The sequence below is a fragment of the Octopus bimaculoides genome, chromosome 19 (genome assembly GCF_046866305.1).
Source record: "Octopus bimaculoides isolate indiv1 chromosome 19, ASM4686630v1, whole genome shotgun sequence".
Lineage (NCBI taxonomy): Eukaryota > Metazoa > Mollusca > Cephalopoda > Octopoda > Octopodidae > Octopus > Octopus bimaculoides.
Window position 1 is genome coordinate 45,414,434 of NC_142946.1, and position 27,191 is coordinate 45,441,624.

The 27,191-nt window shown below is 37.9% G+C and overlaps 1 protein-coding gene across 1 annotated transcript in view; it reads right to left on the reverse strand.

Annotated features, from left to right (window-relative positions):
* Window positions 1–23,472: 23,472 nt before the first annotated feature.
* Window positions 23,473–27,191, reverse strand: part of LOC106881077 (intraflagellar transport protein 80 homolog) — a 297,928-nt gene continuing 294,209 nt past the window's right edge. Inside the window, exon 19 of the mRNA XM_089337528.1 lies at window positions 23,473–25,906. Coding sequence (XP_089193654.1) covers window positions 25,808–25,906 — 99 coding nt within the window. The 3' untranslated portion in view covers window positions 23,473–25,807. The remainder of the gene's footprint in view (window positions 25,907–27,191) is intronic.

Here is a 27,191-nt window from a genome sequence, read left to right on the forward strand (position 1 = left end):
ATAGGTGTATAAACAACAAACAGGTGAATTACTTTAACGCTCGGGAAGGTGAGAAAGTCTTTTACGTTTCGAGCCTACGCTCTTCAACAGACAGGAACACGACTAAATAAACAGAGAGAGAATTTTTTAAATGTTTTGGAGCGAGCGGTCAATCACTCGTTTCAGTTATTAGAACTTCACAGAAATGACCAAGGAATAAACAACGGTAATAGCAACAGTCTGGAAGGATCTTCAGATCTATAGAAATTGCCTAGACTTTTGAGACTAGGCTGTGAAAGTGTATTTCCTACTAGATGTTCCGGAAATTTTTGGATATTCGAACGATATCCTTAATAAGATATTCCAAACTGCGTTAGAGTGAGACGCATAATTACAAAAGACCCAATTGGTTTTGGTGTAAATAAGCATTACCAAAGTGTTTAATTAGCTTCACCGTTACCTTTTCGGTCCTGCCAACGACCTTACGAATGCTAAAGGAAACCATTTTAATTTCACCTTCTCAAAATGTTCTTGCTTTGTTGATGCAGGAAAAGTCAGGTGACGAAATTTAGTGCAGATTAAATTTATTAAACGGGTTCGATAGCTCTGTAAATTTAGATAATTGTAATTAATTATCAATGGTCAAGATTAAATATCTCGAGGACGTATTCATGAGTTATGGGAAGCTGGAATTGTAGTCACTGGCACAGTGATGCGCCAGGTCCAGCATTCGACCCTCCCAGAAAGGGAGAGGTTCCAAAAACACTATCTTGCTATCTTCAGCAATTCGGTTCTCATGCCTAAAGGCGGTGCTCCAGCATGATCACAGTCAACTGAAATAGATAAAAGAATAATGTATGTATGATATATGTTTGTTTTTTGCTTCTATGCATAAACAAAATAATTCTTTAGATTCGTGACAATCTGCCACATGTTTCGATTGGCTAATGTCTTCATCAAATGAGATCAGTAGATTGAAATATACTTCAGTTTGTCACGAATCATAACATTAGATTTTAAAAATAAACATTCATTTTTCGATATTTTCCGTCACGTATCGTTTCAGCTGATTCTGCCTGAGAATGACATGTCATTAAGGATACACATGTTTGCGGAATACTCAATCATGTATACATTAATCTAACGTGTGGGTAGTTCTGTTAATCGAACGACTGAATACTCATCGTCGAAACCGATGGAGGATCCAATATAATTACTGCACGCGTACGTGTGTGTGACAGAGAGAGTGTGTGTCTGTGCGTGTATATCCGTGTGTGTATGTGTCTGTACCTGTGTGTGCATATCTGTGTGTGCGTGTGTGTGTGTGTGTGTGCGTGTGTGTGTGTGTGTGTGTGTGTTGGTACGCGTAATTAGAAAGCGAAGGTTTTATTTAAATCACTTCTAAAGACAGAATCGACGTGCTTGTGACGACCCGCTCTCTCTCTCTTTCAATGGAGTCCTGCTTATTAATCACACTTATACTTTAATCTCACTCACCCCACTGTCTTTTACACCCCATATATATAAACAAGCCAGACCTAACCCCTGTGCTTCCTCTTCTGTTACAAACGTGACCCGTCTTCCAACGAACCTCTTTCAATATTCATGAGTTGCAATTATTATTTAGAATTACCTTAACTACGAGGACCAAATTGAAACTCCATTAAGACTCCTCCTTATGTGTATGTGTGAACATGTGTGAAATTCCCATAAACTCTTGACGAGTTAACGAAGAACGCGTCATGTGGTTACACCGATTGACAAAACTGTAGCAAAATCTGCATTAGCTAATACTCTGCCTTCTTAAAAATAGTTAAATGTACTGGGTAATGTAATCCAAAAAGTTATATATGTTAGAAAAGAAAACGAAATGATCGCTGGATTTATGCCGGTCGAACGATGTAGATTTGCCATTGAAAAATTTGGGTTTTATTGGGGTTTTTTTTTTCATATGCGAGCGTCGTCAGAAATCATGGCACTCGACGAAGCGGTGCGTGTAGCGGAGCAATTGTGGCACTCTGATCGAGTAGCCCTCGTACTCCTGGTGAGTGAAGATCATAACGCTTGTCGAGACTGTAAGCCGACATCCTTTAAGATTCATCATTGAATGTTGGAGTAAGAAGTATATACCCCTGGCGGGCACATAAAATCGTTCGAGCTACGATCTGTATGCCATAGTGTTACTTTGTTATTCTAAATTAGACGAAGGTGGTGAGCGGGCAGAATCATTAAGCTCGCCAAAACGCTTAGGACAAAACGCTTAGCGACATTTCGTGCCTCTTTGTTCTCCGTTCAAATGCCACCAAGGTCGACTTTGCTTTTAATCCCCTTCGTGGTAGATAAATCAAGTACCAGCTGAGCAGTGGGGTCAAGGTAGCCGACTTAACTCCATCCTGCTGGGATTTTGACAAAATTTGAGACCAGTATTAATAATATGAACAAGGCGGTGAGCTGCCAGGGTCATTAGTACGTTGGGAAAATTGCTTAGCGGCTTTTCGTCCGTCTCTACGTTCTGATTTCAAATTCTGCTGAGGTCGACTTTGTCTTTCATCCTTTCGGGCTCGATAAAATAAGTACCAGATGAGCACGGGGGTAGATATAATCGACCGACCTCATACTCAAAATTTCCAGGCATTGTATATAAAATAGAAACTATTATTCTAAATTAAACATATTATCTATTTATGTATTCAAACTAAATTAGATTTAAAAGGACGAAAACTTCTAGTTTCAACGGAACGGTGCTGTATCACATTTGGCTTTTAGTGCGTGGAATAATGTAGACGAAACCGTCCCAGGAAGGTTGATGGCTTAGCTAACCGAAACTTCGAAGTCACTGCCAATACTATTTTTGTTAAAGTATAATACGTGCGCGTGTGTGTGTGTGTGTGTGTAACACGCACTTAAATATATATACACATATATATGTTTGTGTGTATTTGTATGTATATATGTGTGTATATGTGTGTGTGAAAATTCCGCATTATCATAATATAAATGTATATAAACTTAGGCAGTCTTCAGCAAAATCTGACGCAACTTACAATGAAATCTTGTTGAAGACTTTTTTTCATCACATCTTTAGAATTATTTCGTTAAAACTACGCCAAATTTTAAAAGAAAATATTTTGTATTCAATAAAAATAATAAATTAATAAATAAATAATCATATTTAATAATATCGTTGCGGGAGAGCTTTTGCACTCACTCTACGCATATGCCTTCTCTTAAATTCTCATCCATTCTTTTCTCTTTATCCTTCACTTTATCCCTCGCTCCCACCCGTTTCTTGTTGGGGACTTCTTGTTCTTCATTTGTGCTGTTATTTTTTCTATGATTTTTGTTCGGGTTTTTTTTTCCCCCTTAACCCTCCGACAATAACAGAAAATTTTCAAGTTTGGAATGTCACCGTCTAAAAGCTAGAAACTTTCAGTAAACTTCCATAGAAATATTCAAAGTTTATTCAGTTTAAATGGAAAAAGACACAATGACATAATATACAGGTACAAATACGACACGGAAGGGAGGGGATGAGGAGAAGGGGGAAGCAATAATAATAACAATAATAATAATAATAATAATAATAATAATCGGTAGGTTTCTTTTGGTGGGAGGTGGAATTTTTTGTGCCGCTTCTTCTCCTTTTCTCTCTGTTTCTTTTTCCATTTACTCAGAGCGACACACCGCATTCCAACTTACTCCACCAAATAAATCGCATACATTATCTACTAGTTCTAATTCTTTATTTACACACACACACACGCGTGCGCAAACACAAATATCTATGTATGTATATGTGTGTGTGTATACATATATATATATATATATATATACATACACACAAACAATCATACACGCATACATTTTTCCGTAGTTACCTTACCTGTGTATATTATGTGTGTGTAAGTAAATATCAATGTGTGTATGTATATGTATACACACATGCTTATTATCTATTAGGTATTAAACACATGCATGCATATGTGTAGGTAAATATTAATGTGTGTGCGTATTATGTATTTATGTATTCACTTTTTTGTGGATTTTTCTCTGAAACGTGCAAAAGTAAACGAGGGTACATCGCTTTTTAATGTTTCCATCGAGGTAAGTGTTGGGATTAAATCTACTTAGAAAGGCAAAGTCAAACAGCTCTGGTTTCTGTCTGAACTTCTTATCTTAAGCAGCCTGATTTCGGTTTTATTTTGATGCTTTAGTTTTAAGTGTCTCAAAGAGATTTCAGAATTTTCTGAATTTTCTCAAAATTTCTCTGCCAAAGGGAATATATTTCTTATGGCAGCACACGCTAACTACGACAGCTGAACCTGTTCTTTAGTCAATTGTAGAATTACTATGATTGCTGTTGTTTAACCTTATTCAAGTCTTAGTTAAGCAGTTCTATGATGAAAAGCATTCAGGCCACGACTTCACATTTTTGTCGAGCTATGATGATATTATTTAGGCATCCTTATTTATAAACATCAAGAATCAAGAAAGTAAAAATGTTTTAGCTTCCCATTAAACAACGGGCAATGGAAATATTTTCAACCCTAAGACAATCAAAGTGAGCCACAGTTGCACAATCAAAATTAGAAATAGCTTATCGAAACGAGCTATTAATTCTAAAGAAACTGATACAAGATGTATATGAAAAGGCAAAGAATTATGTTCTTCCTCAAGCATAACTACGATAGTTAAAGTTAACTCAATAATAGTAATGACCAACAAAACTACAAAACACTACATAAGAATAACCAAGAGAAGTTTCAAAATTCGCTACTACACTCTGAAATGAAACCTTGTTTCCACCCTCCCTTCTTTCCTGTGTTGCATGCACCATTGAATAGACGAATTACACCTGGTGACTTCTTTTGACGAGTGCCGTGTACTTATACAATTGTCAATGACAATAAAGGTAGTTTCCTGTTACCTTTAATCAGTTTTTTTTTCTTTTCCAAAGCACCACCTTGTTCGCTATAGACAATTCAAAACCTCAGCCTTTCAAATATACCATTTTATATATTACATGAAACATTATCATTTGGCTTTCATTGATGTCTTCTTTATTTCATGTTTTGCCGCTTTCTTTCTTTTCTTTCACCCTTTGCCGATGAATTGTAGTGCACCCGAACACATACAATAAGCTGGCAGAATCGTTAGCACTACGGATAAAATACTCAGCGCCATTTCTTCCGGCTTTACGTTCTGAGTGAAGGCGCGTGGCTTAGTGGTTAAGGCATTCGGCTCACAATCGTGAGGTCATGAGTTCGATCCCCAGCAAGATATTTTATTTCACGTTGCTCCAGTCCACTCAGCTGGCAAAAATTAGTTGTACCTGTAATTCACAAGGGCCAGCCTTGTCACATTCTGTGTAACACTTAATCTCCCCGAGAACTACGTTAAAAGTACACGTGTCTGTGAAGTACTCAGCCACTTGCACGTTAATTTCACGAACAGGCTCTTCCGTTAATCGGATCAACTGGAACTCTCGTCGTCGCAACCGAAGGCATGCCCACTTTTTACGTTTTGAGTTCAAATTCCACCAGGGTTTGCTTCACCGTTCATCATTTCGAGGTCAATAAAATAAAGTACGTCAAATACTGGTAAGAGGAGGGGGGTCGATGTAATCAACTTCCCCTCCCCTCAAATTGCTAGCCTTGTGCCAAAATCAGAAAGAAGTATTACTTGTGTATAATATAGTGAAAATCAAATGTACTTTAAAATAATGGCTATATTTAGGCGCAGGCGTGGCTACGAGGTAAGAAACCTACTTCCCAGCCACATTGTTCCGGGTTCAGTCTCATTGCGTGGCACCATGGCTAAGAGTCTTCTACTATAGCCTTGGACCGACCAAAGCCTTGCAAGTGGATTTGGTAGACGGAAACTGAAAGAAGCCCGTCGTCTATGTGTATGTCTTTGACAATCGGTGTTGGTGTGCTTACGTCCCTTTAACTTAGCGGTTCCGGTAAAAGAGACCGATAGAATAATTACCAGTCTTTAAAAACATATAGTACTAAAAATTCTTCAAGGCAGTGCCCCAGCATAGCCGCAATCTAATGACAAAAACAAGTAAAAAGTAAAAAGATAATGATTTATCGATTTTCCGTAACTGGAACTAAATCATATTTTATCTCTGCAATCCGCAAAGGGATAAAAAAAAACCGCAGGGCTGACTACGACGAGATTCGATCTCAGTAAGCGTTGGAGAGCTAGAAGAAATAGATACCCATCCCAAGTAATTCCAACCAGCGCTTTCACGGTTCCTTTTAATTCGCTGCCGCTGCCATCACCGCCGCTGCCGTTGTTGGGTTCAATTCCACATCGGCTTGAACACGCTGAAGAATCCTGCGTTTATATATAGAAAAAAAAGAAAGGGAGCAGACGATTTGGAGATGATATAAATAGACTGAAATCGTATGATCATCATCGTCATCATCTTTATTATCATTATTATTATTATTATTATTATTATTATTATTAGTTTTCTATATTTATTTATTGATTGATAGGCATTAGCAAGTCGTTTCAGGTAAATCGGGATAAAGAGAACATTAATTCACGGACGAGAAATTATTTAAACTATGTTGACATGCCCGTTTGACCTCCATACGGTTGTTGTTGTTGTTGTTGTTAGTGGTGGTGATGGTGGTAGTTTTTAGTATCTGTGGTAAGTATATTTGACAATAAGTGTGTGTAGTAGTAGTAGTAGTAGTAGTAGCGTCTCTCTCGTATATTTTTTTACTTAACGGTAATGATTTTTTTTAAACGTCCAAATATAATCAATAATAGACTTTTCATGTTTTATTCTGTTATACACACACAAATATGTGTGTGTGTGTGTGTGTGTGTGTGTGTATACATATATATATAATGCATGTATATATATATGTGTTCGTGTATATATGTATGTGTGAGTTGTATGTGTGTGTGTATATAAGTATGTGTATTCGTGTATATACGTAGGCATGCGTGTATATATGTATGTGTGTGCGTGTATATGTGTGTATATATATGTATCTGTACGTGTATACTTGTGTGTGTGCGTGTATATTTGTATGTATATGTGTGCGTGTATGTACGCGTGTTTATATGTGTATATGTGCGTGTATATATATATGAGTGTGTGTATATAGATATGTGAGTGAGTGAATGTGCGTGTGTATGTGTATATAGGTGTGCGTGTGTATAAGTGTGTGTACCACACATACAATGTTCTAAGTATATGTGTGCATGTGTGCGTATATTTTTGCGCCGTGATATAATATATTCGCGCGTGTCTGTGTGCATGTGTGTGTGTGTATGTATGTATGTGTGTTTCTGTATGGTGAATGTCATTCTACATTGACCTACACCTCCATAGCAATTACAGCTTATATTTAACAAATAATTTACATTAAACAACCACTGAATATCGTCTGTGTGCGAATATATATATATAATGTGTGTGTATGTATGTATGTATGTGATAAACAAACGCCCATTCAACAACTCAGCCTTTACGATATATCTTTATGTCTATCAAAACATTATCAAGTACATTATATTTATCAATTCTTCGTAACAGAAATAAATGTAAAGTTATCTCAGATGATGTCAGAACATAGAATTACTTGTTTGTGTCAACTTTCTCATATCAAAGCTAAACCGTCGTGTCGAACTAATATCAGGGGATTGGCTTCAAATGATATCTTTTCCTTCCCTTTTAAACAGAACTTCATCGGAAAAATATCGATCGCCTAATGCTAAATAAGTCTGCTGCATTCAAAGGAAAGAATTTCGTTTGTGAGCGCCACCTGGGAGTCTGGAGGATAGTTCATCAAACATAGGAAAAGTTCTCTTGATCTGTTAAATGTTTATAGCAAAAGGAGTATTTCAGAGACTTTACTTAATGGTGGTCTTTAAAAAATATACATACATACATACATATATATATATATAATATGTTATAGGTAATAATAATATAAAGAAAATTTGTGACGTCTGTTCTATGTATATACTCTTTAGTATTTATCTTTTGGTGAATTAAATCTCGCGAGCCTGTTTCGATTGTCAGTTAAGGCCATTGTACTTTACTTAATGCTGTTTACGCCCTCGGGAAATGCATGAATGTTCCAAATTCTCAACTTAGAAAAAATAATTGGTGATATAGAGAAAACCTTGTGACGTATGCTCTATGTACTGTACTTGGTCGCATAAAATATCCCCAAGAACTACGTTAAGGGTACACGTGTCCGTTGAGTGCTCTGCCACTTGCACGTTAATTTCACGAGCGGGTTTTCCCGTTGATCGGATCAACTGAAACCCTCGTCGACGGAGCGGACAGAGTGTCAATTAGTTAAAATGTTAATGATGAGGTAATTATTCTTGTGAATTTCTCTAGTCAAATATAAATACCAACTTGATGCCTGGAAGAAATAGTATCACCATAAACTACAGTATGAAAAGGGTTCGAAAGAATAATCATACGACTTCGTCTGACGCGCGGGTTAACAAGAGACGAGTTCGAATCTTAGGTAGAGGAGCCCGTTCATCAAATATATTGCAGTTTCTACTAAACGCCGGAGCACCTAGCAATAAGCCTGTACTTTGTTATGGAAAGCATGAGGCGTGAGCACAAAGGATATGTCGCCCAAAATCTCGAAGCGGGTCCAGGAGAGGACAACCGTTAAAGAGGGTAAAATGTTTATAAAAAAATGTTGGTAAGAACCCTAAAATTTACAATAATTAAAATTCATAATAAAATGGAGTGGGATGTCAATCTGGCTCTAACATGTTTCGGCCTTGTTCGACCCTATCAGCGAAGGATGATCGAAAAACATTTCCAAAATATTTAAAGAGTAAAGTGTGTCGTAGTTTTGAACACTATATGTCATATACTGGCGACTGGGGCGTGGTAGAATGTCTGGATAAAAGACGAAATAGTCACGGTTGGAACGCCTTTGACAGTAGATCTGCTTGATCAGGGTTGATATAGAACTTAACCTCAGCAGCGGTAACAACAAGAAGATGATAGGTTTTGTTTCGCCAGGAGCTTGCCTCACGTACTCTGCGGCGCTCGCCACAGCTCCGTTAACTGCCATAAAAAGAATTATTGCCAATAAATGTTAACAGTCGATATATGAGGAGTATTAGCCCAACAGAATCATATGATTATCCTAATTCATAAGCTGTAATTGTCGTAATAATCATTAAATAAGGTAATACAAGGTCATGCCAGTTTGCATTTACCATTGTTCTTATATAATAGCTCCCTCTTCGATTGTTTTATAGCGAAACGCTTTCATTCTGAAGTAAATTACACTCGAAATGGTCAGAGATGCAGCAGTCACAGGCGAGGGACGGTGGAGGTATGACACAACTAAAGTTATTAATGTAAACCCTTTGTAGTTCGATCTCCTTTCTAACGCCTACTCATCGATGTTTATTAGTTAAGTAGACTTATTCAGCCTTTAACTTTTATTGAAATATTTCGCTATCATAGAATTGCCGTGGAACATATTGAAACAATTACGGAATACCCATCGAAGATTTTTCAATGATTTTTGTTCGATGTTTGCAAACCTAACGGATTCCAATTTTCCCTTTGGGGAAAGTGGGCGGGAAGGTCTATAAAAGATAAATTACTCAGCAGAGAAAGCAATAGCAGATTGCTCGATCTGAGAAAAATGGTCGCCAAATTTCATTCAGATTGTATTCGACCGACCTTTAAAAAAATAATGACATGGAACGGTACCGTCATTGATATACAGAAGAAAGAAAACTTTCACAGTTCGGGTTTTTGCATATGATACACAGTCCCATTTCTTTCTCTTTGTTTTTTACCACCAGAGTAATTTGGGACTTTAAGAAATGAAGGCTTTATATTGCTCGGAACATATGAAACAAAGACTAGAGGTCTGAAAGCAAGCATGGATGTTTAGGACAAATTTATGGAAATGCTTAGAAAACTCCAGTGATACTTAATCCCAAGGTATTAAGCAGATGAGTTTCCTCCACCTGGATCGGTCACCAGTTTATCGTAAGGCGATTGGTGGTCTGCCCAGAACCTTTGGTAGCTATTCCTGAGAGGAGACATAAACTTCCCTTGGCTACGACAGATATCAATCTACCACAGTTAATTATTTACATTTGACAGATATTTGTCCTCATCTTGTTTGTTGTTAACACAACGTTTCGGCTGATATACCCTCCAGCTTTCACCAGGTGTCTTGGGGAAATTTCGAACCTGGGTTCTCATTCCTAAGGTATTTTTTGAAACGCTGTATTAACAACAAACAAGTTGAGAACAAATATCCGTCAAATGTAAATAATGTACATAATTCTTCATCTCTTAAATATAGAACTGTACCACAGTTAATATTGTTAGATCAACTGATGCCTCCTTCAATAAACAGATGAACTGAGGCGCAGTTGGTGAATGGAGATAGTTGGTGGACGCGAGGATCTGGCAACTATTTCCAGCTGCGATATGAACTAAATTTTATACTTTAAGTATAAAATTTCGGTGGCGTATTTGTTAGGCAAGTGATTTGAGCTGAGACTGCGTGTTAAAACTAAAACAATTTGAGCGTGGAAGATGCATATTGGCCTTACAAAAACGCAACATATTTACTATTTTGTGTCAGAATCTTCGTCTCGCCAATTACAACCTGATGATTTGGGATACAGTGTAACCGCTCAAGAGACCAGGTCGCAATTGGTGCAGCGAAAAGTTTTTGAAACTAAGTAATAAATATTTAAGTGAAGTTAACAGTTTTTGTGTGTGTTTTGAATGAAGAATAAAATGTTCTGTTCATAAGTTCTACGAAACCTTAATGGTTGATTTTGAACTATTCATCCATGAACATGTAAGCCAATGCATCCAGTTTTTCTTATTAAAACGGTGTATCTAAGGCAAACAAACATTTAGCAAACGGACTGATTACTTCTAACGCTTTCAACTTCAAACATTTCACAGAAAATAAAAATGTCAATTTTATGAATTGCTTTTCAAAAGATTTTCATTCTGCAATATTCCAAATTAAATTGGAAACATCATTGAAATCAATAATGAGAAAAATAAATAATTAATAAAAATAGGGGAAAAAAAAGTGTATTCTTTTGAAATTTTTTCTAATTCAATTCGTGATTTTTAAATTTACGTCTCGTTCTCTCCTGTTCACTTTACTATAACTAACAATCGCAATTTTCCACGTGTCACTAATTTTATGCAACTAGTCTTCTTCATCTTCTTTTCCCTCTCTTGTTAGAAATATCTCAAAGAAACCTTTGCTATTCACTGCTTATCTTTACTGAAATGTCTAGCCCAATATCGAAGTAAAAATTCTTTTCTTTCGTATTTCTCATTCATATTCCATTCCATGTTTTTATTGTCTCCTTTCATATTTCTAACTTCCTTTTCATTGTTGGAGCTGTCTTTCTGGCGTTTATTTAACAGATATCGACTAACATACTCAATATGTACGATACTACCTGTGATATCGACCGATAGACACACACACTTTATCGATCTATCTATCGATCTATCTATCTATCTATCTATCTATCTATCTATTTGTCTCCCACTCTCTCATATATATATATATATATATATATATATATATATATATATACATATGGTATAATTATAACCTGACTGATATATTCTGTATCTAATGAAAACGCTATATAATAGCATTCTGTGTATCTTACTTAACGTTGAGAAAGTTTGTAAAATGCCACAATGATATTCGTTTCAAGAGACCATCTCATATAGACTCATAGTGCTAAAAAGCACAGCAGTTATTATATTAGTAGTAGACGACAAATGTCCAGCAGTGGTGTTGGAATTGTTAGATCTAGATTTCAACGTCTTCCCGCATCATCGGAAGCATGTACCCACTACAGACAAATGTAGTCCCTGTTGATATAGAAAAGCTGTGATTAACAAATCACTTGAGATGCAGATTACTAGCGGACTGGGCCTAAATTCTTTATTAGCGATGTTGCCAATAACGAATTTGTATGTAATGCCATCGATGATATCTCTCGATATACTGTAAATGATACAACTTATGGTATATTGTAAATATTTCTTTCATAGAAGAAATGTTCTGGTAGTGTATCTGACGCAGTGTCTTGAAGCAAGTAATTTCCTAAAAGACACTGCTCAGCAGTGGCAGAGTTGGTCTAAAAATATTGGTTGCTAGGAGACTAAGAGGACCCACCCGTAACTACAAAGGCAACCAATATTTTTAGACCCGGTCCGCTTTCACCACTAAGCCACGCGCCTTCAATCAATCACGCACGCACACACACACACACACATACACAAAGTAAGTCCGAAAATGGAAGCTATGATATTATATTCATTCCTTCATTACGATCGTTTCAATAATACGTGGTTCGGACACATTTGGAATATTACAAATATCACACACACACACACACACACACATAGATAGATATGTGTATGTTCCGTTTTCGAATTCTGACACTCAAGAACTAATTTATCATATCAGGGAAGTGTGGCTTTGTTGCTATTTATTACCACTACTAAAAAGTCTGAAAAATAAGGTGATGAGACGAGCGGGGGGAGGGTCGGGTAGAGAATAGACGGAATGACAAATAGAAAAGACAAAGACAACCCTCATATACCAACAGTATCAACTTTCTGCAAATATAAATAGAGAAGAAATATATTTAAAAAATGGGGAGACGGAGGCAAAAAAAGTTGGAAATGAAAGGAAAGAAGACAGTAACGAAAGTTAATGGTACTTAGATTTGAGATTTGGTAACCATTCTTTTTTTTTTCTCTGTGTTCCAAGAGGATATATATTTCTATATCTATTTACATAAATTTTTTTCTATTGTTTTATTTCGTAAAATAACAAATATCAGTAAAAGAGTGGGGAACACATTAAAAGTGAGTTGAGTCTGTGAGCTATTGATGGTAATCATACAGGGATGCCAATACTCCAGAGATATTGTTAATCTAACCCCTATTCCAGCCTACATGAAAACCCCTGCATATATATATATAATATATATATATATATATATAATATATATATATATATATATATATATATATATACACGCACACATTCATATAGCCACTCTGGAAACACGAAGAGACATAATAGAGGCATGGAATGTAATTTTGTGAAATTGGGTTTTCTATCAACATAGAATAATTATAAGGATTGTGAGGGGATAAAAAGTAAAATAGAAAATCGAAATAGAATGAGATATGATGAAGATAGAGATGATGTGTGTGTACGTGTGTATTCGTGTTTGTGTGTGTGTGTGTGTGTGTGTGTGTGTGTGTGTGTGGTTTAGAGAGTGAGTAAGAAAAGGGAGATAAGTGATCCAAGTGAGAAAGGAAATAAGTTAAAATATCCCTAGGGGAGCTAAAAAGAACAAGCTAATTGAGAAATGTTCAAATCATTGAAGATTTGTAGCTCTCGTCATCGCAGTCGTCACAGGAAATACACAGACACCCTACTGAGTGAGAAAAAAAATAGAAAGGAAAAAAAAGAAACTTGGAATTGTAAAGGCGATGGGCGATATCTACTCCACAAGTATAGCAGAAGATGCCTTCATTAATTTGAAGAAAAAAATTTATTTGTTAGTGATTTATTTATTTTAGTTTATTGTAATTAATTTTACTGTACATTCCAGCTGTTTACTGTTGAATTAAGAGGCAGAGGTAGGCAACGCCACTCCCAGCATCACCATCACACACACACACACACACACACTGTGTGTAGCCCCTTGTGGGTAGTAAAGAAATAACACACACACACAGAGGCAGACACAGAGACAGAGAGAAAATAACTTAGAGGTATTTAGATAACTAACAAGAACAAATATGCGACTATGTCATCAAGGCAAGACGTCTCGGTGTGTGAAATGCAATATGGTTGGTGAAGGTTTAAGCGGGTGAAGTGTGAAAGCGATTCCCTGCAACATTCGTACACACACGCGAACCCAGTCACACACAAACACACACACACACATATGCACACGTTATGCTCCCTACACAGTAGGCAGAGTCAAAGGTGCCAGACGTACTGACTAATGATTCTGCCAACAAACTTTTTTCGTAAAAGTTTTCTCAAAAATTTGTTCATTCCCTCCCAAATTCTTTCTTATTTTAATAATTTAGTTTAAAGAAGAGTTAGCAGGTCTCTGATCTCTTGTATGCCTTTTCTTGTCCCTGACTGGCGGCTGATAATCGGTATTTAATCAGAGACTGAACAGACAAGTAAGCTACTGTGCAGTAAACTGACTTTACAAAACACATCAGCCAATTCTCCCTTAAATTACACCACAGGGAAAGATATACTGAATAATGTAGGACAAAATACACCGTTTTTAAGAAGGGCGAGATGATCGCGGCTGGAATGCTTTTGATCACTGGTTGACTTGGGAGGGAGCAGTTAAACATCACTATCAACATCATCATCTGAAGAATTTGTAGAATTTAGAGATGATAATCATGGAAAATGGTGAAGTCAGTAAAATTTGCAAAATTGTGATGGTGAAACGTGAATGAAATTTGCAAATTTGTGACAGTCAAAGGTGAATGAAATTTGCAAAATTGTGACTGGTTTGTAGGCTGTTAAAAGAAAAAAAAATTAACATTTTAGACAAGACTCGAAAATTTAACTTCTCGTGATTTACAGACTGAAACTTGTTTTGTAAAACTCATTTAACCTAATATCTTAACTAGAAATAATTATGGGATACATATGCTGTATAGTTGATGTTGCGTGTCCCTTTGACCCACGAGTAGTCAAGAAGGAAGGCGAAAATATAGAGAAATACAACCCTCTTAAGTACGAAATAGCCCGGTTATGGAAAATGAAGAAGGTGACGTTAATGCCAATTATTGCTGGATCATTGAGAACGGTATCAGAAAGCATCAAGGGAAATTGAAATCGAGTGTCCAGTAGAACTGTTAGAAAAGGTTTGCCTCTTTGGCACGGCCAGAATAATCAGGAAAGTATTTGATAGCTGAAAAGAATGGATTGCATGGTACCGTAGGCTGCAGGTAGTAAGCCCTCTACGCATGCAAAACTCCAGAAACTTCAACGAAACTTGTGAATAAGAGAATGATAATAATAATCCTTTTCTACTAAAAGCACAAGGCCTGAAATTTAGGGGTAGAGGACAAATCAATTACATCGACCCGAGTGTTTCACTGGTACTTAATTTATCGACACCGAAAGGCAGAGTCGACTTCGATGGAATTTGAACTCAGAAGGTTTGAACACACGAAATACCGCTAAGCATTTTGCCCAGCGTGTTAACGATCGCTGCCTTCAATAATAATAACAACCCTATTCTATTATAGGCACAAGGCCTGAGATCTTGGGGGAGGGGTTAAGTCGATTAGATTGACCCCAGTGTTTCACTGGTAATTAGTTTATCGACCCTGAAGGGATGAAACGCAAAGACGAACTCGGCGAAATTCGAACTCGGTAAAGCATTTTTGCCCGGCGTGCTAACGATTCTGCCAGCTTGACACCTTCTGAGGATATTAATGATGGCTTTAAATTTTGGCATAGGATTAACGTTGTTACAAGGGAGGGCGATCGATTAGATCGCCCTCTGTACATGTGCGTAATCTGAGCTCAGAAAATAAAGAGCCAGAAGAAATAACGCTAAGCATTTAGTCCGGCGAATTAACGATTATAATAATAATAAGCCTTTCTTTTTGGCACAAGGCCAGCAATTGCGAGGGGTGGAAAAGTTGAATACATCAACCGTAGGGATCATTTGGTACTTATTTTATCGAACCCGAAAGGATGAAAAGCAAAGTCGACCTCAGCGAAATTTGAACTGAGAACGTAAAGACGGACGACATACCGCTAAGCATTTTACCGTGCTAATGATTCTGCCAGCTCGCTGCCTTAATAGTGATAATGATGATGATGATGATAAAATAATGTATCTATTTTATTTTTCAACGTGTCATCAGAAAACAGACCTCTTCATGTCCGATTGGTACAATATCTTAAAGTAGTCAAACTGAAACAGCATGTATCTACTGCAAATAGCGTGCATGTTTGGACACAAATTCGTGCATAGACAAGTTTCAACATACAACATTAATACAAATTAAACTCACATAAATATTTGTAGGAAAATATTAGGTATACACTCATGATTGCATCTGACAAGTGAATAATTCACAAGTTATGTAAATATCGTTACTGACCAACGTGACCCAGCAGAAAGAGACAACGACACTTGGTGTTTTTTGTTCTGATAAAATGTAGTTATGAGTTGAAACTAACTGAATGTGAGTAGAAGCACGGTTTCTATCTGAGGTGCCTTGTCTGAAATAGAATCAAGAATGACTTATTTATTCATAGCTGTTTAGTGCTGAATAAAAGAGCTTGTGCTATTTATATAGATGCAATGGCTGACAGATGATTGGTTTCTGATTGGCTAATAAAACTGGTGAACTACCAAAACGTCACCTGTTCAATGGAGATGTGCTTTAAGTCGTTACATTAACCCTTTTCTAGATTACTGATAAAAAAAATCCATAAGGCTCAATTCCAGGACGCTGATTCAAATATTCTAACAGTAGTGAATAATACAGATATTGAACCAACCCAGTAACCGACAATTATGCCACGTACGTTTATGTTAAATTCATGAGGGGTATTAAGATATTTTCGAAATAGTGCGAGTTTGCTTGCTGCGTGTGCAAGTCGAACAGAAGCTTGTGTCTGTGTGCATTATCATTTAACGTCTGTTTTCCATGCTGGCATGATTTGGACAGTTTTGACGAGAGCCGATGAATCTGGGAACTTCAAAAAGCCCCAATGTCAGCTTTGACACGATTTCTATGGTTGGATGTCTTTTCTAACGCCAACTATTTCACAGGTGGATGTTTATGCAAAATGCAAGTGGATTTGATTAGGTGAACATGTTTGCCCGCAGCTAGATCAGTATAAAGGTGAAGGAGCAAGTTTTAGTATTTCGGCAAACATACGTTTATGGTAAATATTCGTGTTTTAAATGAATGTTAAGTATTTGTGTCTGGACATTAAGCGTGTGTACGTGTGTTCTGCATTGTGAAAACTGCTTGTTACAAAAATCCATCTTTTTTACATCCATTGTAAGCTCCGTGTGTAGTCTGTCATCACTAAAGCCCGTTGACAACTTCGAGGAGATATTGGTAGTTATCTCGCAGATGGTATTTCTGATTGAAGCAAGGGGACAAGAGGAGTGATTGCTGTAGCCTCCGATTCTAACTGTGAAACAGCGTATTGGGGTGCCAGGCAAAGACAGCGAGAGTCATAAACATATGGCCAACTGTGGTGAATAGAATTATCAAGAGAGGTGGCTTTGTATCAGGCAATAAGAAGTTAAGAGCATGAATGTGACTGTATGGTAAGATTTGGTAGACAGAAACAGAAAGAAGCCGCAAAGCGGTGAACTGGCAGAAACATTAGCACGCCGGGCGAAATGCTTAGCGGTATTTCGTCTGCCGTTACGTTCTGAGTTCAAATTCCGCCGAGTCGACTTTGCCTTTCATCCTTTCGGGGTCGATAAATTAAGTACCAGTTACGCACTGGGGTCGATCTTCTCGACTTAATGCCTTTGTCTGTCCTTGTTTGTCCCCTCTGTTTAGCCCCTTGTGGGCAATAACGAAATAAGAAACTGAAAGAAGCGATGATTGACCGCTAACCCCAATAGTTTTTATATTCTCTCTCCTTTTATTTCATCGTGTTCCATTCTGTTGAAGAGCGTAGGCTTGAAACGTATAAGACTTTCTCACCTTCCTGGGCGTCAAACTAATACACCCGCTTCTTGTTTATACACCTCTCTTCGTCTTTTGTTTTTCTGCAAATTTCGTATATATATATATATCGAACTTTTCTTGGACTATTATTTCTGTGTTCCTTTCTGTCGAAATATATATATATATATATATATATATATATATATATATATATATATATATATATATATATATATATATATATATATATATATATATATATATATATATGTGTGTGTGTGTGTGTGTGTTTCCTGGTATTAAATTGATATTAATTAATATCGAATTTTTACCATATATGTATATATATATATGTAGGAATATATATACATATATATATATATATATATATATATATATATATATATGCATATATGTACATATATATATATATATATATATATATATATGCATATATGTACATATATATATATATATATATATATATATATGCATATATGTACATATATATATATATATATATATATATATATATATATATGCATATATGTACATATATATATATATATATATATATATATATATATGCATATATGTACATATATATATATATATATGCATATATGTACATATATATATATATATATTTATTTATTTATGTGTTTCAGCCAAGTGGCTGCGGTCATGCTGGTGCACCACCGTGATTTTCACGTTCCTTGCATGGCTCTTCTCCCCCACCTGACATGGTCCAATCAAGAGTTTTGATGGCACATCTGGTGTATAAGAGAATTTGACATAGCTGCCCTAAACTGCGTCTCATTACGAGCCATTGGTTCGTCTGGTATCGTGGAGAGGAAAGCGTCAAGTTTTGTCTTGAAGACCTCCGCATCCATGTCTTGCATGTCTCTCAAATGTTTTGGCAGGGCATTGAAGAGCTGAGGTCCTCTGAAACCGAGGCTGCTGCAGTATCTCGTTCTTATGTGAGATGCAGTGGACGGTACCCTTGGCACCATGCAGTAGCGACCCGTGCGGGCATTCCTGTAGTACTTGATACCAAAGTTTGGCACCAGTCCTTCCAGTATTTTCCATATGTATATTATTACATATCTCTCCCGCCTGCGCTCCAGGGAGTAGAGACCTAGTGCCTTCAGTTGCTCCCTGTAGTTCATCTGTTGGACTGTGGCGATCTTTTTAGTATAGTGCCGCTGAATTGCCTCGAGTTCTGCTGTCCGCTTAACACTGTGTGGTGACCACAACTGAGAGCAATAGTCTAGGCGGCTCAGAACAAATGTCTTCCATAATCAAGATGACTTTTTGATCCCTTGTGCGGAATGTCCTCAGTATCCACCCTGCCAGTTGTCTGCACTTTGCTGTCAACTTGACAATGTGCATGTGAAATTATGCATCACTACACATGTTGATGCCCAGATCTCTTACTGTTTGTGGTTCTGGGATTGCAGAACCTCCAGGCCCTGTGTATGCCAGTTGGGAGGTACTTGTGGTCTTGTAGCGCAGTACTTGAAATTTTTTTGCATTGAACTGCATATTATTTTGCTCTGCCCACTCATATATTGCATTTAGGTCATTCTGCAGGCTTACAATATCATCAGGATTCTTTATTGCCTGAGATATCTTTGTGTCATCAGCATAGCTAGTGACAGTGGCTCTCCGAGTGACCGTGGGCATGTCCAGAAGGGCCACTATGAACAGTAGTGGCCCCAGAACAGTTCCTTGTGGAACACCGCTCAATATTTGTGTTTCCCGAGATAGTTCTCCATTGGCTGCAACTGTCTGACTTCTACCATTCAGGAAGTCATGCAGCCACTCTCCTAATTTACCAGCTATGCCAAGGTTTCGCAGCTTGTGACATATCAAGCCATGATCAACTTTGTCAAAGGCTTTTGCAAAGTCGAGATATATCACATCAACATTTGAATGGTCAAGTAGCTGCTTCACGACCCAGTCATACATGTATATATATATACATATATACATATATATATATATATATATATATATATATATATATACACATGTATCATCATCATCATCATCGTTTAACTTCCGCTTTCCATGCTAGCATGGGTTGGACGATTTGACTGAGGACTGGTGAAACCGGATGGCAACACCAGGCTCCAATCTAATTTGGCAGAGTTTCTACAGCTGGATGCCCTTCCTAACGCCAACCACTCAGAGAGTGTAGTGGGTGTTTTTACGTGTCACCCGCACGAAAACGGCCACGCTCGAAATGGTGTCTTTTATGTGCCACCCGCACAAGCCAGTCCAGGGGCACTGGCAACGATCTCGCTCGAAAATCCTACGGGAGCCAGTCAGGCGGTACTGGCAACGGCCACGCTCAAAATGGTGCATCTCATGTGCCACCCGCACAAGAGCCAGTCCAGGGGCACTGGCAACGATCTTACTTGGCTTGCCGGGTCTTCTCACGCACAGCACATTTCCAAAGGTCTCGGTCAGTAGTCATCGCTTCGGTGAGGCCCAATGTACGAAGGTCTTGCCTCACCACCTCAGCCCAGGTCTTCCTGGGCCTACCTCTTCCACGGGTTCCCTCAACTGTTAGGGTGTGGCACTTTTTCACGCAGCTATCCTCATCCATTCTCACCACATGTCCATACCAGCGCAATCGTCTCTCTTGCACACCACAACTGATGCTTCTAATGTTCAGCTTTTCTCTCAAGATACTTACACTCTGACGGGTATTCACATTGACGTTACACATCCAACGGAGCATACTGGCTTCATTCCTTGCGAGCTTACGTATGTCCTCAGCAGTTACAGCCCATGTTTCACTGCCATGTAGTATGGCTGTTCGTACGCATGAGTCATACAGTCTGCCTTTTACTCTGAGTGAGAGTCCCTTTGTCGCCAGCAGGGGTAAGCGCTCTCTAAACTTTGCCCAGGCTATTCTTATTCTAGCAGCTACACTTTCAGCGCACCCACCCCCACTACTAACTTGGTCGCCCAGATAGCGGAAGCTATCGACTACCTCTAGTTTTTCACCCTGGAATGAGATAGAAGTTGTTTCCTGCTTGTTTACAGTCTTTATTGCACCTGAACATCTGCCACAAACAAAAACTAACTTCCTAATTAACCTGCATTTGATGTTGCTGCACCTCTTATGTGTCCATAGCTTGCACCGGGTACATCTTATAGAGTTACTACCTACTCCTTTTCTACATACTGAGCAGGGCCATCTACCTTCCTACTTATTAGGATTTTGGTTTTAGCTAGGTTGATTCTAAGGCCCTTCAATTCTAGACCTTGCTTCCACACCTGAAACTTCTCTAGTTCTGATAGTGACTCCGCAATTAGGGCAAGGTCATCAGCATAGAGGAGCTCCCAGGGGCAACCTTGAACTCCTCTGTGATTGCCTGGAGGACTATAGTAAATAAGAGGGGGCTGAGGACGGAACCTTGGTGGACCCCTACCTCTACCCGGAATTCATTGCTGTACTCATTTCCAACCCTCACCTTACTGGCAGCATCTCTGTACATGGCTCGCACAGCTCTCACTAACCATTCTTCTATCCCAAGTTTCCTCATTGACCACCAGATAAGGGATCGGGGGATCCTATCAAAGGCTTTCTCCATGTCAACGAAAGCCAGGTACAGAGGTTTATCCTTAGCTAGGTATTTCTCCTGCGGCTGTCTCACTAGAAATAAGGCATCAGTAGTGCTTTTACCTGGCACGAACCCAAACTGCATCTCCCCTAAATAGTTGGGCTATGACCCTCTCTGTAACTTTCATAACCTGAACTAACAGCTTGATGCCTCTGTAATTATTTGTATCTAAAGCGTCACCTTTACCTTTGTAGCAGTTGACTATGATGCTGCTACACCAGTCATTGGGTATGACTCCTTCGTGTATCACCTGGTTCGTAATACGGGTGACTAGGCTATAGCCAACACTGCCAGATATTTTGAGCATCTCTGCAGTGATTCCTGATGGGCCGGGGGCTTTCCCGGTCTTCATACTCTTAATTGCTTTATCTACCCTGGTACTATCAACTCGGATAGCTGGTCCCTCTATTGGGTCGACATACGGCAGGCTCTCTTCCTCCCATTCATTCTCTTTATTAAGCAATCTATCGTAGTGGCATCTCCAGACCTCTTTCTTTGCATCCTCATTTAGTGCAAGCGTACCATCATCCATGCGAACACATTTCTCTCCTACAACATCACTATTCTCTCTCCTACACTGTCTTGCAACACGAAATACCTCGAGTCTTTGGTCCTCACGGCGCAGAACATTGGCAAATCTTTTCTTATCTGCTTCCCCTCTGGCTAAATAAACCTGTCGCCTAGCCTCCCTTCTGGCACATTGGTACAATTCCCTGCTACCACCGTTCTTCCAGTCCTTCCAAGCCTGTTTCTTTTGTCTAATAGCCCTGTCTACCTCCTTGTTCCACTACCACGTTACTCTGGGTCGAGAGGGGACCTTACACCACCCACGGATCTGGTCGGTGGCTTTCAACAGGTTGTCCCGGAGAAATCTCCAATTGTCTTCCACGTTCTATGATGCTATATCCCTTTCTATTTCGTTAAATGCTTCAAGTAACTTGTCTCTAAGTCTCTGTCCATTTGCAGGGTCTTTAAGCTCCCACACCCTTCTCCTCCAAGCCGGTCTAATTCTGGGCACCCATTTTGCCTTGATCCCAAACTCGCTAACTACTAATCTATGTTGTGGGGTACATTCTTCGCCAGGGTAGGTTTTGGCATTTATAAGCCGCCCTCTTTCCCTATTTCTGGCGAGGATGTAGTCGATTTGGCTAGAGTGTCTGCCAGAGCGGTAGGTGACTAGGTGACTGGCAGGTTCCCTGAAGTTGGTATTGCAGACCATAAGATCGGTTGCATCACAGAACTCCAGCAGTCTGGTTCCCTCCTCGTTGCGGGAACCGAAGCCATAGCCTCCATGTATGCCATGGAAGCCTCCAGCACGACGTCCCACATGACCATTGAAGTCTCCAGCCACAAAGAGAAGGTCCCTGTCACTCGTCGACGAGGTAGTTTGCAAGAGGGTGTCATAGAATTGGTCTTTCAGACCATCTGGTAGCCCCGGTTGAGGTGCATAGGCTGAGATGACAGTAGCTAATCTATGATGAAGCACTAGTCTAATCTTAAGTACTCTGTCACTTACTCTAACGACCTCGATTACCTTATCCACCCATTTCTCCGCTAGAAGTATTCCTACGCCCCCTTCAGTGTTCCCTGCCCAGAAAATCTTGTACCTGTGTTCTTTGCCTGTGAGGAACCTCGCAGAACCTCCTCTCCATCTTACTTCCTGGATGCAGCACATATCTACGCATCTCCGTTCAAGCATCTCAACAATTTCACCAGATCTACCTTTCAGCGTGCCGACGTTGAGAGTGCCAATCCTAACAGTATGGGTGTTGGGGGTGTGGGCCTGTAGCCTGGGAATACATGTGTGTATATATATATATATATATATATATATATATATATATATATATATATATATATATGTACACATGTATATATATATATATAAATATACATATATATATATACACATAAATATATATATACTCATATATATATATATACACACATACATGAATAAACAAATGCAGATATATTCATACACACACACAATCATAAACGTGTTTGCGATAACTGACTTGTCATTGAAAATAACAACTCCAACCAGAAAAAAAAAAAAGAATCAAAAATCAATAAATACAGATATTTCAGATCATCAATAACCAGACAGAAAAGAAAAAAACAAACTCATTTATTATTTATGAACAATAAAATACAAGAAATCTAATAACACAAAAAAATATATATATATATATATATATATATATAAATAAATAAAAATTTACTTCAGGCACAAGGCCAGCAATGTTGAGTGCGGAAGGAGGGTGTGACTCAGTTAAATCAACCCCATGGCATCACTAGGGTTCTATTTTATTGCCCCCCCCCCCCATGGGACAAAATTGACCCCAGCAGGATTTGAACTCAGAATGGAAAGAGCTACAACAAAAATAGCATGAAGTATTTTGTCCAATGCTCTACTGATTCTGCCAATCCAGCACCATGATAGTGATGATGATGATGATGATGATACTTTCCTTTATTTGCCACAAGGGCCATATTTGATAGATATATATATATATATATATGGAGTGGCTGTGTGGAAAGTAGCTTGCTTACAAAACGCAAGGTTCCGGGTTCAGTCGCCATCTGAATAATAATAATAGTTCTTTCTAATTTTGGTACAAGGCCAGCAGTTTTCATAAGAGGGGGAAACCAATTACATTGACCCCAGTACTTAACTGGTACTTATTTTATCAACCATGAAAGAGTGAAAAGCAAAACTGACCCCAGTGGAATTTTAACTCAGAACGTTAAGCTCGATGAAATGCCACCAAAACATATTGTCTAGGATGCTTAAGATTCTGTTTAATAATAATTAAAACTAATAATCCTAATTTTGGCACAAAATGAGCAATTTTGAGTGGAGGGGATAATTTGATATTCTACCCATTTCATGTTCAAACTGATCGGTTTCAGCCTCTCACACCTACCCTACAATGTCATTCTAAAAATAGCAATGATATCATTGAACTAAAAATAGCAATGATATCATTGAAATTTCAAAAGTACAAGGGTGGATGGAGGTAAATAAACAACTGAAAAATATGCATTGATAGCTGACTTTGTTTTGTCATTTTTTTTTTTTATTTCAATTATTTTATTTTTTGTTCTTAGAAATGAAAACCGAATAAAAATAATTAAACTTTTAGAACGAAAATATGAGCAAACCTATTGATTATAGTGATGCTGAGTGATTAGCTTACTGAGAGAGTACCTGGCCCATCCACAGGGTATTGAAGCATAAGAAAAGATCAGAAATTGAACCTAGAATCCCCAAAGTGAAGCTTGAAAACCCAGCACTACACCACCCTAAAAACTGACCAGATTAGGGGTATGTGTGATTCAGCTGAGTTTGTGTTTAATTTTTTCATCATTTGAGGATATAGTTATGACATAGATATTGATTTATTGTGTTTGTTTTGATAATTTCCTTAAATGACGAATGTAAAAGCAAAAATTGTTTCTCAGAATTCAGCTAATAATAGAGAGCTTAGCAGAGAAACAATGGCTGCAAGGTGTGTATCTGTGTGAACATCTGTATAAGTATGAATGTATAGAAAAAGGACCGGGAAGAAATTATCCAGGGACGTCTGTTGCATTAAACCATAATAGTAAAGTAGATGCTAGTACAAGTGATGTAGTAAACCAAGAAATTTCAATTAAAATTTATATCTGAAGTTGTCTCCCATGTCCATTTTAACTAGAATTGGTTCTTTTAGATAATATGTCTCAGATTGAAACGTAAGGTCAATACTATCAACCCCCCCCCCCCAGTATCTGACTGGTACTTTTTTTGTATCAACATCAAAAGGATGAAATTCAAAACCAACATTAATGGAATTTGAATTCACAATGTAAAGAGACGACCTCAGTGGAATTTGATCCCAGAACGTGTAAACAGATGAAATGTTGCTAAGCATTTTGCCAGGAATGCTAATATTTCTGCCAGCTCACAACCTTAATAATAATAATAATAATAACAATACTTTCTACTATAGGCACAAGGCTTGGATTTTGTGGGGAGGGGGGGGCAGTCAATCACATCGACCTCAGTACTCAACTGGTACTTAATTTATCAACCCCAAAAGGATGAAAGGCAAAGTTGACTTCGGCAGAATTTGAACTCAGAACATAAAGACAAATGAAATACTGCCAAGCATTTCACCCATCGTGCTAACAATTCTACCAACTTGCCGCCATATTAATAATAATAATAATAATAATAATTCACGTAAGTTTCATTTCTTCACTTACTACATCAAATCTACTGGCGTCTACTTTACTATGATTGTATGCATGAGACAGAGACTAAGAAACAGTGTAAATGGGTGAATGAATACACGTAGTAAATGGAGACCCCCATAAAACAAGTCCATGCTACAGAAATACAGTGACCCAGTCAAAGAAATATACATCCTGTATAGCACAGTTGACCGATTGAGTAATGCTACTTCATTCGGCTGCTTGTCACCGCAGGCGATCGTTCTTTCTCCTGTTGATATTCCTTGGCGATTTTAGCTTGCACCTGTTCCCATTTCACTTCCATCTGCAATGAATAAATTAAAAGATAGAAATATAAACACAAAAATGCTTCATAGGTGGAACCTAAAAGAAGCCCATAATGTGTGTGTGTGAGTGTAGTTTTTGCTTAGGAGTTGTGATATTAATAACCTGGTGTAGAACACTCAATGTACAGAATGAAGGATTAGTCAAGCGCAGAGTGGTTGTGAGGAAAAGAGATGACATAAGAATAAACAATTGCCTAATGAGCTTCGTTAACTAACAGCTGTTTCTGTTATAAGATGCAGTGGACACTTGCCCAAGTTGCCACAACCACAGCTGCCCCACCTATATATATATATATATATATATATATATATATAATTATAACACAAACTTAACAGACTATTAAAGATGGAGAGCTGATCGTTTCGAACAGTAATATTAACATGTAAATAACATTTTAGCCGCATCAGTTTTAGTTCTTTCGCAACTAGACTCAACAACATCTTTTTTAAGTATGCTTATGATCTTCCATAAGGATAAAAATATGTATATCTGAGTATATTATTTACTACTTCCTCCATCAAGGCTTATGTAATAATAATAATAATAATTTTTTGATGCATTCTTTTTCTGCACTGAGGAGAACAGTAATATGTAATTATTCTACATGTTAATATTACTGTTCGAAATGATCGTATGCATGTATTAAATTCTTATTTTAAAATTTTATCATCATCTCTTCTCCATCTGTTGAGCTCCTATGGGATATTTTTCCATGAATCCTCATCTCACACCTTATACATGTAATAATTTCATATTCACAAAAATCTTATGCCAGTAAACAACCAACGAAATATGAAGAATCTTTGTTAGAAATCGCCACTTTGGAAACCTCCAAAGTAAAGGATAAATTGTACTTTACTTTTCCACACACACACATATATATATGATGTCAACCCGACATTCATATACTATTATTTATAGCTTTATATGCTTCAAGATTCAGTATTCCAAAGAAAAAATTTTTACGTATATGATGGGCTTCCACACAATTTCCTCTACCCATTCATTAACAAGGTATTCGTCAACACAGAGAGATAGTAGAAGACATTTGCCCATTTAAGGCGGCGAGCTGGCAGAAACTTTAGCACGCCAGGCAAAATGGGTTCGGAGTTTAAATTCCGCTGAGGTTGACTTTGCCTTTCATCCTTTTAGGGTAAATAAATTAAGTACCAGCTATGCACTGGGGTCAATCTAATCGACTTAATCCCTTTGTCTTTCCTTGTTTGTCCCCTCTATGTTTAGCCCCTTGTGGGCAATAAAGA